This window comes from Eptatretus burgeri, chromosome 2 (assembly GCF_056783735.1).
Source record: "Eptatretus burgeri isolate ZD-2024b chromosome 2, Ebu_testis_v1, whole genome shotgun sequence".
Lineage (NCBI taxonomy): Eukaryota > Metazoa > Chordata > Myxini > Myxiniformes > Myxinidae > Eptatretus > Eptatretus burgeri.
In genome coordinates this window covers 52,876,985-52,892,066 of record NC_140962.1, presented here as the reverse complement: position 1 = coordinate 52,892,066, position 15,082 = coordinate 52,876,985, and the positions used below count along the sequence as shown (strand labels likewise).

The window sequence follows — 15,082 nt, the reverse complement described above, 5'->3', positions numbered from 1 at the left end:
GAGCTCGTGGAATGGGGCACCAATTTATCCTTGATCCTTTTATGCTCTCTATCATTCAAATTGACAAATTCAGTGTCGTTATAAAGAAACAAAAAACAACAAGGAGATCCAACACAGGTGGAGGCCATCCAGCCCATCATGCCTGTGTGAACACCACACCAACCCAAGATCATTTTACTTAATGAAAGAAAAAAAAAATTGTATTTTTTTTCGTTTGTTTTTGTATTTATTTATTTTTTCAATTTCAATTAATTTTATTTTTATTTTCCTTTGTTGTAATTTTTTTTTATTCCCCTTGGAGAGGGGGCATGGGCTTGGTTAAAACACACATCAACCACACAACCGCCCTGAACAAGACCCCCACCAACAGCACTCCATACACAATCACAAAAAAACAACTGCAAAATCATTACCTTTCGTATAAATCTATACACTATAGTAGATAGCATTGACATTTACAAACCAGATCACATGACAGAACACCATACCATACAGCTGGATTAAATACAGAAGCGCATTGCAGCAGCAGAGTCCAAAAACAGAATGAAAACAATAAAAAGAGCAATCAGAGATTGCAAACCCTCACCAGGACTTGTTTTGCATGGCGTTTGTGTACTGATGTGTTATGTAATGAATAAGAGACATAATTAGAACTGTCACTTTATAACTGCTGGCAGTGATGACTGCGTACGAAGAAGTCCCGCTTTGATGCAACCCTGCTTTGAACGGACACTTGACCCTGACCCATGGCGTTTCTTATTATTCAACTTAATTCAGAATCGGATTAAAATAAATTCAATTCAAATCAAATGGAAGACCAAATAGGTTCAGTCCTGCGTACGATTCACATTTCAGCTGCTGCTCCTCTACCCTCAAACCCATACAGGCACAACCAAGTGAGCCTTTTTCAGAAATAAATCAATAAACAAATAAAAATGAAAAAAATAATAATAAAATAAAAAATAACCAAGAACAAAAAATAAATTCTGACTGCCAAACCATGTGACCTACCAATTAATCCTTAACAAACTTGTACACCCAAGGCTTGGTATGGGGAACATTTCTTTGAAGTTTCCCCTCGATCTTTCCAGCTGTTCTGGAGAAGATTTTTCATAGGTTTTTGGGTAAATCCAATATGCCTGCCAAATCATGTGACCTATGAGATCTATGTGTGACTCTTTTGTTCCTCATGGATAAGTGGTCATATGTGTAAAGTTTCGCCTCAATCTGTTCAGCCACTTCAGAGAAGAAAATTTTTGAAAGTTTTTTGTTTGTTTGTTTTGTTAAACAATATAGCTGCCGAATCTCGTGACTGATGATGTCATCAAATTTTATTATGTGGACCATTTTATCCCAAGATGACCCTCAAAAATTTTCATTCTGACCAGATGTAGTATTCTACATATGCAATCATGATGTCATAACGAAGGCACCTTTGACATCATAAAAAGAAAATCACACATTCCCCATGAGGAGTACTTGCTGTGGCACGTTTCAATTTTTTCCTTGTTGCGGGTTCAGAGATATAGAAGTCCAAAGTTTTTCCATTTTTCCAATATGGCTGCCACAACACGTGGCCTATGACGTCATAATACTTCCAATTAAAACTTTCCCAATGATTAGTCGCACCTACTGTATGGTGAAAATTTCATCTCAATCTAACAAATGGTTTCAGAAAAAAAAAAACACAAAAGTTCTGTGCTGACAAACAAACAATCAGACAGACAGACACAAACAAACGGACCTAAACGCAATACCCTCTCCTTCAGTGAGGGAAACTGGAAGGGCACTCGGTAGAGAGCATACCTCCGCCAGGCTGATTAGTCTATGTTGTGTATCCCACAGATGGGCTGGATGTGGATTCATTATCACAATTGACATGAAATCCTTCCTTTTCACCAACAATGTCATTTCATATCACCAATTCAGATTCATACCACGTCACTCCACCTTGGACACACTGCTCCTACTCTCCCACAATGAACGGAAGGCCTCGATATCAGACATGGGATCAGGGTTGTCTCTCTTAACACATCTCATGCATTCGATAAGATCTGGCACCCCGCTTTGCTCTCCAAACTCTCTGCTGATGGCTCCCAAGGCCAATTCCACACATGGTTTACGCACTTCCTCTATTCTCGTAGCCAACATGCGACTCAACGGAACCCTTTCATCTCCTCTCCCTGTCAAGGCTGGAGTCCCCCAAAGCAGTGTTCTGGACCCAGTCCTATTCCTGATCTTCATCAAAGGTCTCTCTGACTCTTTGAAAAACCCCTTTATGTCTTTGTTGATGACTCATCCTTCAGATAGGCAATCTGCAGCCTCTTCAGTCATGGTCTTTATTGGGCAAACCACATTTCAAAGTTGGCTTCCAAAGCCAGCCCTCGAATGGGCATCCTCAATAGTACAAAGTTCTTCCTTGGCACACCTGAACTCCCATCCATTGACAAGGCCTTCGTGCACAGTTTGATGGAGAGTACTGATCTTCCATTTGGGCTGGCTCCCCTGCCTCACAGCTTTCTAAACTTGATGCCATGGAAGCCAAGGCCTTCAATGTAATTGGAATCTCCCACGATGAAGCAGAGTCTGTGGGTCTATCAATACGCCATCACAGACAGGTTGGTGGTCTCTCAGTCTTCTACAGTCTCCTTTCTTGTCTTTTACCCTCTACTCTTTCCATGCTTTGACCCCCCCCCCTTTCCCCAGGTTTCTGTATGGCATACACGTTCTACCATCAACCCCCTTCTGGTTAAACTTCCTAAATCCAGATTCACTGCTCACCTCGACTCAGACTTTCCTCTTTTCTCCTGCCTGTGGAACCAACTTCCAGACTCTCTTCAATTTCATTCTTCCTTCCCTGTCTTCAAGGCAGCCATTCAACACCATCTCAGATCATCCCCAATCCAAAACCATGATCTTTTCTACCCTTGTTAATCCACTTTCCCTCCCCTCCCCACCCAGAACCCTCCTCCTTCCAAATTTCCAGTTTTCCTCCCAAGAGTTTCCTTCTGTATTCATCTCATCCACCCTGTGCATCCTCTCCTGCCCCTCATTTCTCCTCCCACTCATTGTTTAACTAAGTCTGCCTCGTTATTAGCCTTCAACTCTCCGGTTGGTGTTTCCCTCCTCTCTCAAGTGTTCCAGTTGTCCTGTTGTGTCCTGATCCGTTGTGTACCAATTCTAACTCTTCCACGAGCCTCGACTATGTGTACAATTTTTTTCATTCAGCCATCCTGATCCGTTCTGTGTTCTAGCTCTTCCATGAGCCTCGACTTGGTAGCCAAAAAAAAAAAAATGCAAATTCTGAAAATGGATTCCTCCAAAGAAGAAGCTTCACATACAAACTAATCAAGGCCTTGTTCCTCTGCATTGCTGGTGAGAGCTAACTAATACTTGTAGAGTGCAGGTATAATCATCAATATATTTTGGACCAGTAGTCCATGGGCCCAGGCCAGAAATTCCACTTGTCGGTACCATCTAAGGAAACCAATACGAGTTATGATTTTTGAATTGGTGTATAATATATATATATCATATTTTGATGTGATAACCATTGCAGACTGGCAGCTTATTGGTAGTTATCATCTCTGGAATGTACCCACCCTCCGCATAATGAAAGCGAAAAGGCAAACTCAGAAACATTCACTAATGATGCAATTGCTGTTTTCACATGGGGCTAGAATGAACTGCAAACCACAAATACATGTCTGAAATGCTTTATTTATACCATCCGAATAATCCTTTCTGTCATTCCTGAAGGCAGAATTTGTTTTATGGCAGAAAAGGGCAAACAATAGGGCCTTTCAAAATGTTGCTGATTTGTGATTTTCAGTACATTTTAATTTACAATATTGTCATACAAGTTCCCTGGGTAGTGCTACTGAACCGCAGTAGCCTACAACATGCACATGTTGTATGAGGAAAACATTTATGAACATTTTACAAGTTTTTACCACAGTTAAAGGAATTGCCCTTCCCCTACCCAAGTTCCAACAAGCGTCCAAAATGTGAAATTTACGGATAACCCAAATTTCACCACGCTACTGTGGCATGTTTATGTACTATGTTTTACTCATGCATATTTGTAGCTATGAAGGTCCATGTGATTGTGCCAAAACATTCACACCATGGATCAGTAGTCTAGTCTTCATCACTGTTATCAGCATCAGAGTCCTCTAGGTCAACAACCTCTTCCTCGACATCAGTGGGCTGGTTGCTGCAGGTTCGTAACTTGCACATGTCAGTGCACTTCAGGCTATTGGCAAGGCACGTGCAGTCTGGGAGTTTGCACGACCGTCCACATTTGCAGGAAAGCATTTGCAACATTGCATCCGGTGCTGGAGAACCCTGCATCCACTCGATGGCCAGCTTCCCATAATCATCAGTGGTCCATCCACAACCCTTGGGACTTGGAACATAGGGTTGGCATTGCAGACAGCACCTCCAAATAGCAGCCTGGTAGTTTGCATGGAGGATGTGCATGAAGAGGCAGTCTTCACATGGTGGAAGCTGACTGGACTCTATCTCTCCCCGTCTGGCACAGAAGAGTTGATGTCGGAGTTCCTTGACTTTCATGGTGTTGGTAGACGGCACGTACATGTGGCAGGTGACCTCTTGCAGCTTCTGAAAGAGCTCGGTGGATACTTCCCATGAATGATCGAGCTGACTGAAGGCCTCTTGGTAGGTCTTATCCGACTTCATTTGCCCTCAAGGTGCCCATCTTTCCCTGGCCTGCAAAGGCACTGACTATCACAACCGGAGAACACGTGCAGTCCAACCAGGGCATCACAGACACTGTCTCCCATCAATCTAGCAAGCTTGTCAATGTCTAGGAACAGTGTGCGGGTTTGCGTACCACACTTCTGATACACGGGGCATGGGATGTCCTTATTGAAGGCAAGACACAGCATGAGGACATCTGTATCTTCGGCAGTGATCACCACAGCCTTGTACCCAGCCTCTGCTGCATGCAGAGCATGCAAAAGCATTCGGGTGTCTGCTTCCTCCTGCGTGAACTTCAGCTCTGCCACTTCCTCCCAGTGGTCCTTGGTTGTTTTTTTTTATTTTTATTTTTTTATTTTCCCCCGAAACGTCAATATCTCAGAATGGTAAAATGGTAAAAATGCAAAATACATACACTAAGCTGCTCTTCTGGAACGGTTATCACATATCGAAATAATCATATAGTCCCTACCAATAACCTAGTAGACCTAAAGTTTGGCTTCCTCAGATGGTACCGATATGTGCCTGGGCCCATGGACTACAGCTACAACGAATATTATGTGGTTAGGTTTTTGGTCCAACTTGCTGATAAATAGCCGGTCATATTTCACATGCTACGGCCAAAAAAAAAAAAAAACAAGCTAATTAACTCAAGCATAAAAATAAAATCACTTTTTTGTATTTTTTACAGTACTCCAACAGCAAAGATACTCCACCAAAAAATAATTACTTGGCATTCCAAATTCCTATTCCACACCTTCGGCATCCAGCATCTTGGGAATGTCCAAGTATTTCTCTGCAACCTCAAAAGCATTGTTGAGGTTCGTGATCGGGTCATCCTGGAACGAGAAACATGCTTGTAGGCTCTGCCCAATTACACAATGCCCCCACCAATACTTTTGCCGTCTCATTACTGGCATCACACCATCAGCATCAAACACCGCACTGCGAACAGCAACCCCACCTGACAGAACCACATCACTCCCTCCTTTCATCCAACTAATCAGTAATGCGTCATATCCAGTGATGGGGTGCAACATGTTACTGAAAGCAGATTATTGAAAACCGACAACTGAAATCCAGGACCATGTTTACACCTGTAATCCAAATGCAGAGACTTAAATGTATTAGCAATCTTCTTTGGGATTCCATTTAATAGAGAGAAATAATAATCTTTCAAACATATAAAAGAGCAATCTGTACAAATGCATGTATAAAGCACAAAAAGGTCGCAAACAACAATTTCATTTAAGGATGCGCAAGTATATCTTGTGATGTGACTTGTAGCATTGCTTCATTGTGGTGTAATGCATTTGGCACCATGCAGTTGTTTAAGATGCAACCTGTTCTATACCGAAAGTCTCAGCAGCGATAAATCCAACCATTGGGCTGACGGCTGCTAAAAGGACTACATTTGAGATGGAATTTGCATCGTTGTTCATACGCAAAGAAGGGAAGGAAGGGCAGTGCGTGCTTGTGTGAGGCCTGGAAATACAAATCACCTCTATCTCGAAAGACTCCACAGACATAACACGGTGCTCGATATAGGTAGTGGTAAATGGCAAACTTAAACGGCAATATCAAATTGTCGTGATTTCGGTAATTTGTTCACCAATCAATTAGAAGAGTAGGGCAATCATCAGGGTTTTACCTCGTAACCAGTTGTAGGTAGCACGTTCAAATGCATTTGAAAGAGTCCGATTCAAAATCGAGGAGTTTCAAAAAAAGAAAAAAAGAAAAAAGAAGGATGGGGGAGGGGAAGGGTGGGTGGGAAAGAGTAGTGTCTAAGTGTATGAAATAAAAACTTGAACATGCATGATCAGGACTGTCATAGGTGCATTGCAATTAATAAATGTCTCCAAATCACAGAATTTGAAAAAAAAAAAAAAAAAGATTAAAATGAAGGTCGTAACCGAATTATAGGAAGCATTAAAGAACAATCATTGAAAATAGTGGGATGGGGAGGAGGAGAGAGGGTTAGACATTCTGAGCTCTTCCACCACCCCCCTTGGACCTGCTCAAGTTACTTTCATTGATTTACCATCAGGAAAATTACATGATGCTCACTTCAAAACATAGTTGGGGAACCTTTCCTTTTCTGAGAGTCATAGTTTAACTACTGTTAAACTTGCTGCCGGCAGGATATATACTACGTGATTTGTTGGTAATTGAAACAGCACCTATGCAGATAAGTAAAGTAACTAACAACTCTTATTTCCTCACTTCTGAATGAAAAGCACGTCGCTCTGCGTCAACTTTCTGCTTCTTCACGCTGGCCATTTTAGCAACCACCGCCAATTAAAAAAACTAAATATTCCATTATTTCACAGCTCTCAAACTGCTCAGACTTTTTCTTTAAAAGGCAATGGTCATAAAAACAAAAATTCCTATTCGTACTCGCTTTTATCTCGAACTAGCAGGTTATCTGATATGTACGAAGATACAGAGCAAGTGTATGGTTGTGAAGCGAGATCTTCCTGTTCACTTCCTGACAAGACTGATGTGAATCGCTTGTAGCAATGAATGTGGTCATATACAACTTATGAGGATTAAATAATGTAAACATTTCTTGGGAAATAAATTTTGTGTGACTTAACATCAGCAGGTAATTTTTTTCTTCTTCTTCTTCTCCTCCTCCTCGGGCTAAGAGGTGCACAACACTGCCAAGGCAGTTTCATTCCGTTTGGATCGGCCAACGGGGGGGTTACAACCTCGATAGGTTGCCACTCCGACGCAGGGCACTTGATTGCGAATGTAGGAATTTGAAACCTGTTTAGCGTGCCGGCGATAGCTCGCCTTCTCTTCGTAAACGACACCATGCGGTCTTTACCATCAACCAATGCTAGAAAACGGGACACCTACACACCAGTAAAAATAAACAAACGAACGAGAAAAATAATAGGAGTAAACTATAACGGTAACTGGGAGAGCATCCAACTCCACCAGGCTGAATAGTTTACGTTTTGTATCCCACTGATCGGCCGGATCCTGAACCAAAAATCAAATCGGCTTGTTCTCGTCACCTTACCAATGCATCCACAACGTTTTGAAATATCGTGCTATATATTGATTCCAGTCCAATCTCTCAATGGTGAAGAATCGCTTTAAGATACTAGTATCTGGATCCGGATCTTCACCAAAATCGAATCAATTCTTCCTTGTCACCTTGTCACCCAACCCGTCCCCCAAATTTTGTCCGAATCCATCGATAACTTTTTGAGATATCCTGTTCACATACAGACAAACAGACAGATAGCAGTGAAAACATAACCTCCATCCACCTTCGGTGGTGGAGGTAATGACTGCAACAATAATTTCCTGTTGTAAACAAAAAAACTAAAACTAAAGGTCCTTTGGATGTTTTGTTTTATACCTTTCTGAGCTTTTCATAATCAATGAGGTCTGGTCTGTGCCTGTGGATCAGTGCGTTGAATGCCAAACCATCCTTCCAGCTGTAATGAGAACAGGATCATCACAACTACATTAACATGTGCACATTACTCTCGCTGCAATTTGCATGTTTAAACTGACAACAAAAGCAGTTGCTATCGTTTATAATTAAAAAAAAGAAGATAAACTGCAAATATTCCAAGAACAAATGTATCACACTGCCTAGAGTAGATGAACAAGTGTGAGGTTGAGGGTGGGAAGGGTGAGAAGGATGGGAGGGGATATTTGGAGGAAGCGTCATAAACAGAAATTAAATCAATATTCAAAAATTAGAAAACAAGAAAATGTGCAATCAGAGATTGCAGACCCTCACCAAGACTTGCGTTGTGTGGTGTTTGCGTGGTGTATTTTATGTGCCGTTTGCGTCCTGATGTGTTATGTAATTAATACGAGACATAATTAGAACTGCCACTTTACAACTGCTGGCAGTGATGACTGGGTACCAAGACGTCCCGCATACAACCCCATTTTTATTGGACAACTGACCCTGACATGACATTTATTAACAGTCATTATTATTAATTGAATTCAGAATAGGAATATAAGAAATTCAATCCAAATAAAATGTAGGACCAAATAGGTCCAGTCCTGCATTGGAGTAATCAGAAGGAACCTGAACAAGCAGAAAGCAAAGATGAAGTCATCAGGAGGAACCTGGATAGGATTCAAATTTCAGTTGCTACTCCTCTACCATCAAACTCATCTAGGCACAGCCAAGTGAGCCTTAATCTAAAAACTAAAAATAAAAAAAATTCAAAAACAACCCATATCAAAAAATTAAATAATTGTGGCTTCCAGACCATGCGTCCGATCAAGTTGAAATTTAAAACCTGTATTCCCCATCACGACTAGATCATAAATGTGAAGTTTCACATTGATTGCTTAAGTGGTTCCAGAGAAAACATTAATTAATCTTTTTCTTCAATCCAATATGGCTGCCAAACCATGTGAGCCATCAGTTATTCCTTAAAAAGCTTTTACACCCAAAGGCTTGGGGAACATTTGAGTGAAGTTTCCCTTCAATCTGTCCAGCCGTTCTGGAGATGTTTTTTTTTATAGGTTTAAGGGTAAATCCAATATGGCTGCCAAACCATGTGACATATGACGGCATATGTATGAACCTTTTATTCCTCGTGGATAGGTGGTCATACGTGTAAAGTTTCACCTCGATCTGTTCAGCCACTTCAGAGAAGACGATTTTTGAAGGTTTTAAAAAATAACAACAATAATAACAATATGGCTACCAAATCATGTGACCGACGACATCACCAAGTTTTCCTGTGGATCATTTTATTCCAAGGTGACTCTCAAAATTTTTCATACTGATTGGATGTAACGTTCTACATATGCAATTATGACGTCATAACGACGGCAGTTATAACGTCACAAAAAAAAAATCACACCTATTCCTCATGAGGAGTGCTTGCCATGTGCCAATTTTCAATTTTTTCCTTGGTGCAGCTTCAGAGATACGGATGTCCAAAGTTTTTCCAAGATGGCTGCCACACCACGTGACCTACGACGTCATAATTATCAATAAAACATTCCGTGGGTTGGCGCTCCGATGGTGAAAATTTTCTCTCAATCTGACAAGAGGTTGCGGTGAAAAAACACTAAAGTTCTGTGCGGACAAACAAACAAACAAACGGATCCAAATGCAATAAATACCCTGTCGTCGGGCGAGGATAATGACTCGATAAGAGCATCGGTACATTTTGCAATGAACAACTTTTTATGAAAAGTGCAGCAATTTTTGTGGAAGGAGCCATGTCTTAGCATTAGTGAAAGACAGGCGAGATAAACATGCGATTCACAGTCAATCTAATTAATGGATGATGATTGTGAACAAGATGACATTTCCCCTGTGTGAAAAACAAAGACTGCACAAAATCATTCTCGATGGCTTAAAACGAAAATGATATCACGTGTAACCTATAAATGGAATGCGCTCGATATTGACCGATCAACTGTCCGCATTGTTAACTACATTTACATCCAATGATTTTGGTCCATAACGTTTGACGGTATCTCGTTGGTGACCGTCCACGTGGGCGGACCTCTTGGAAAGCACCGAAATGCATTATCTTTTTTCCAACAATCATAACCATTAACTTCCTAGATACATACAACATCGATTCTGTGAACATTGACAAAAGACAATCCATGGATATCAATTGCTATAATAATAATAATAATAATAATAATAATAATAATAATAATAATAATAAAAAAAGAGTCAATTATAGTGTATGTTCTTATGAGGGGTAAAAAAATGATGACGTCACAGATAATAATTAGTGTTACTTGCATGAAGCAACACAATGCAATGTTGTTGTCATATGACAAAACACATTACAGCAATATCCACAATTGTCCAATTAATGGCATGAAAAATCTCAATGTGGGCATGAGATGAAAACAATTCAAAGACTCTTAAATAGCCGCATGCAGGTACGACGCCCCCCAACACTTTTAAAAGATATCAAAATGAAAGCCGTACCTGATGTGGAAGTTCTGGACGTTCACATTTTTATACGGTGCTGTTTTCCTTTGGCACCACAGTAGCAGTCCCTCTTTGGCAGACGTTTCTGCAAAGTAAGTAAATAAATAATAATGGCAATAATAAAAAAGGGTGGAACAAGAAATACAGGAAGTACATCCTGTGTCATACCACACCTTGTTCCTGCAATACACAGCCTCGACCTGAACCATCGCAGGAAATCATGCACACAGTGACGTTTCAATCAAACCACCACACAGACCCATTTACCTTCAACTGAGATGTCCTGGATAGCAAAGCGTAAGATTATTGTCCAGATCATTCCTAGTGTCATCTTCGCATTACCGTCGACGATCTCTGCAGGAAAAGAAGTGCAGCTATGCATTAGACAAACATCATTGCAAAAGGGTCTAGTTGCATCACATGAAGTCCACTCTTCAGGAATAGTAGTGGGCTGGTAGGATGACCGAGAGGTACGCACATCTCCCTCTAAGCTGTTCAGCCTGGCTTAGAATCTCAGCCCAGCCACAAACTGTCATCCCGCTGTTTCACAGGCAGGGTGATTCAGCAAAGTGTGTGCCGTCCCTCGGATGGACGTTAAACTGCTGTCCCTTCTGCCGACATTAGTTCGTGGACGTTAAAGATCCCATGGTTTCTTTCGTGAAGAGTGGATGAGTTTTTACCGGCACCACAAACAAATTACAAATTCTTGCCCTAACCTACAGGGGCAACTGCACCAACAGGCCACGCACTCAGCCAATGATACTACCCCACAATCTTGTACTACATATGAAAGAAGAAGGAATAGTAGACATTGAAGGTGTCAACAATAACACTACTATGATCTACCCACTATTGGCACTTTTCAGCTTTCTGAAAGCTACAAACTTTCAATGAACGTTACAGCAATTTCATTAACAAAAACTTGATAAACTCTAAAAGAAAACCCAAAATAAGACATCTGAAGGGAAACGTGCTTCAATTAAAAATAGATACTATTGCAAAGGTGCATCAATTTGTACTTTTATCATTCTTGAGTAAGCACTTGATGAAACTTCTGCAACTTATTTAAGGAGAGTTAAATTTTTCATAAACAAGCTAACTATAAAACATATGCTACACCTCCACACAAAAATATGATGCTCTACCGAACCACCCAACATTATCTCATGCCCCACCCTCGTAACTATTTCAACCATCGCCTTCTGTTGAAAGAACATAAAATAAAAAAAGAGGCAAAGGTAAGCAAAAACAACTTAAAAAGAAAACAGAGCTTTTGCATACAACGATGAATATGTGAAGTAAGCAATGCTTGCCATCACGTGGCCATGCCATGCCCCCGAAGAACATCAACCAGTCTCTCTTTTAAATGTTGGGTGCAAGAAAGCAACACTTACCATTTTCAAACTCTTTGGTATGACTCAGCAAGAGTTGGAATCAAACTACAGACTCTAACCAAATTGGAGTAACCAAAACCACAATTTCTGAGTATGGCATTTCAGTAAAATGGTGTTTTTATCCCAATCTCACACACCCACCCCTCCCCCCCCAACCAAAAAAACAACAAGGATTCAAACCTGGAACTATCTGGTGGAGTGATCTTATTCAACATGTGGGTGGATCAAGTAACAGTCATTACAATCTCGTCGTTCTTCATCCATTCAATTTGAAATATTGGCCACAAAACTACATACTCTAGTGTGGACCTTTGCCAGCAGGATAAGACAGCATTACATATAACACCTGCTCTGTTCTTAATTGTCAGTCTGCACCATTAGGCATCATTTGTGAAATGTACAAATAATGTGAATTTTTTCAAAAAGTACTTTGATTATTTATTTATTTTTCTGCAAAAGTTGAAATTTCGGTTGCTGTTCTGTTAACGTTGAGCAAAAAATGTGTGCCAAGTTGATGGAGAGGAAGCACAATTTACCATGGAGCTGTCTAGTCTGCATTGAATTATTGGCCTGACGATAAACTGCCGGATTGGTGGTTCACAGGCAGGGTGTCGCATCACAAAGGACACCGTTCCTCGGCTGAACGTTGAAGCAGGGGACCCATCTCTCAGCATTAGATCCTTTTGGTTGGTGGATCCCACAATGTCTTTCAACGAAGAGTAGACAGGTTATTGTTGTTCCCCTGACCAAACTCTTGTCAAAAATGCAGGTAGCAAGTGGTTTGGTCTCCGCAGATATTGTTCGACATCTTAATGACCTCAGAGTTTAATTAGTGTGTGAGCTGCAGCTCCAAAACCATAAGGAACTAAATATCTGCGATCACACAGCGATTGCCAAGGGTAAGCCTCCCCCCACGCCCACGATCCAATGATGGCACATTTTGTTCAGACCGCCATATGACCTTGACCTTCCACATTTAAGGATGGAGTGTCGATTAAGAAAATGTGTCCCCATCTGCAATCTATCCATAAAACTCAACATCATGAAAATCGGAGGAAAATTACTTTAAGTTGTGATCAAAAACGTGTTTTTTTGTTAATTGGACCACAATCCAAAGAAAAAAAAAAGCAGGTGAAAGGCAAGAATCAAAAAATAAAAATAAAATAAATAATCAGGTGCACAACTTCAGTGCAAGTACACTACAACGATGGAAGACAATCTTGGAAGGCCAAGCGGTCTGAGATTCCGCAATGGCAAAATTGAGCGGTGACAAAAAACAAAGCAAAAACACATTTTCTTTTTCCAGACTGCCATTTGATCTTGACCTTTAACTCTGAGGGGTATGGTGTAAGCCGAGCGTAAATGTGCCTTGCTCGAGGGCTAGTCTATCTATAGAGGGCAATTTTGTTCCAATCAGACAAAAATTAGTCGAGTTATGGGAAAAATGTGAAATGTTCTCGAATCAAATATATATTGATAAAAAAATATATATTCATTCCGAAAGTCCCAGCTGGCTCCGAGATAGAGCTTGGAAATTGGTAGAAAAAAACCTAAATGGTGATTTAGTACTCCTTGGGGTGTAAGAAATTCTGAGGTACCATTAACAATATTAGGGGCACTAATTGCAGGAAACAAATCCTACAACAGGTACAAGCCTCCCCCTATCCTATGTGGGGAGGCTTAAAAACCACGCACCCAGGTGTTTGCACGTCACGTGTAAACGACCATATTTGACCACAAAGGTAAACTGTAACAATAAGGAGTCGTCGTCCAAAGTGATCAACATTTTCACAGTATTACAAAGAGCAGCACTTCAAGATTCCTCTCCACGCAATTAGGACTGATCAACATTTTCAGACTTTGTAGTCTTAGCCAAAACAAGATATTGTACTGCACCATCACTCTTTTGCATTTATGTGCGATATTTTTATTCTCCAATGGACCATTTTCACTTTAAAATCTCAAATTTCAAATTGAGCCGCACCACTGGTGTATGGCAGAACGGCGGCCGCGGAGCGCGCCAAACGTATTGAACAAGCAACATCACGATAACTTGAAGGTATGCTCGATTCTTCAAAAAGAAGCCGAGCTCATATTACAGTTAAATACAACCAACGGCACAGCTGTTACCACATTAGGATGGAGATGAGCAGAATGGTTTGTAAAAGTCCTTACCAAATTAAATAGGGAAACAATTAATCTAAGGAAACGTGGACAAAGCTGCTAAAAGTTTTCAGCAACAGGATGGGCAGTGACCTTGGAATCAAGCTTACCAAAGCAAATTGATGAGCCTGTGCAAAAATAAACCATAGTCACCAAAAGAAAACAGATTACACACTCTTTACATAGTCTGAAATTTAATCTGGGAACAGGGACAGAATACAGTGCATGCAATGCAAGTAAACAAGTGAAGCTGCTATTTTACGGAAAGAGACTCGTACAGAAAGCCATCGAGGTAAGCAATCCTTGGTAGCAGAGGAAACAATGCAGAGTCTGATTGTCGTCAGAGGGACTGCCAACGAAGCAGACAAAGTCACGGCCATTTATATATAATTTGGCACTTTATAGGAAACTTACACTGTGATCAAGCAAAATGAACAGGAAGTTTTGCGATATGAAAGAAAGCCCACCTTCTGCCCCGATAGATACCAACTTCACGCCTTTACTCGCAATGAAGTCGAGAGCTTTATTCACGTTGGAGATCTTGTGCACCCTCATTTTCCCTCGTTCTGGCTTTGGTAGCCGCTCTCCTGTGGAAGACGAAACCTTTGATCACGTCAATGGTACACATTTTTACCTACATGAAAACCAAGCATCGATCAGCAACGGTTGGCAGAGGTTAATGCAAAGCGAACAACCACGTGGAGAGTACGATTCTTATTTCTCCCAAACAATATGAACTATTGTCCACATCTGCTTCTATGGGTGAAGGGATTAAAAAAGGTAGGGTCATAAGTATTGCTTGAAGAATCTTCTCGTTGCATGAAGTTTGGGATGGAGGATGATGGTGTAT

At 40.8% G+C, this 15,082-nt stretch overlaps 1 protein-coding gene across 1 annotated transcript in view; it reads right to left on the bottom strand.

Annotated features, from left to right (window-relative positions):
- Positions 1–14,841, bottom strand: part of LOC147032053 (alpha-actinin-1) — a 50,201-nt gene extending 35,360 nt beyond the window's left edge. Inside the window, exons 1-5 of the mRNA XM_085869340.1 lie at positions 14,700–14,841; positions 10,943–11,029; positions 10,673–10,760; positions 8,096–8,174; positions 5,480–5,561 (exon numbers count right to left, since the gene is read on the bottom strand). Coding sequence (XP_085725466.1) covers positions 5,480–5,561; positions 8,096–8,174; positions 10,673–10,760; positions 10,943–11,029; positions 14,700–14,787 — 424 coding nt within the window. The 5' untranslated portion in view covers positions 14,788–14,841. The remainder of the gene's footprint in view (positions 1–5,479; positions 5,562–8,095; positions 8,175–10,672; positions 10,761–10,942; positions 11,030–14,699) is intronic.
- Between the last annotated feature and the right edge of the window lie 241 nt (positions 14,842–15,082).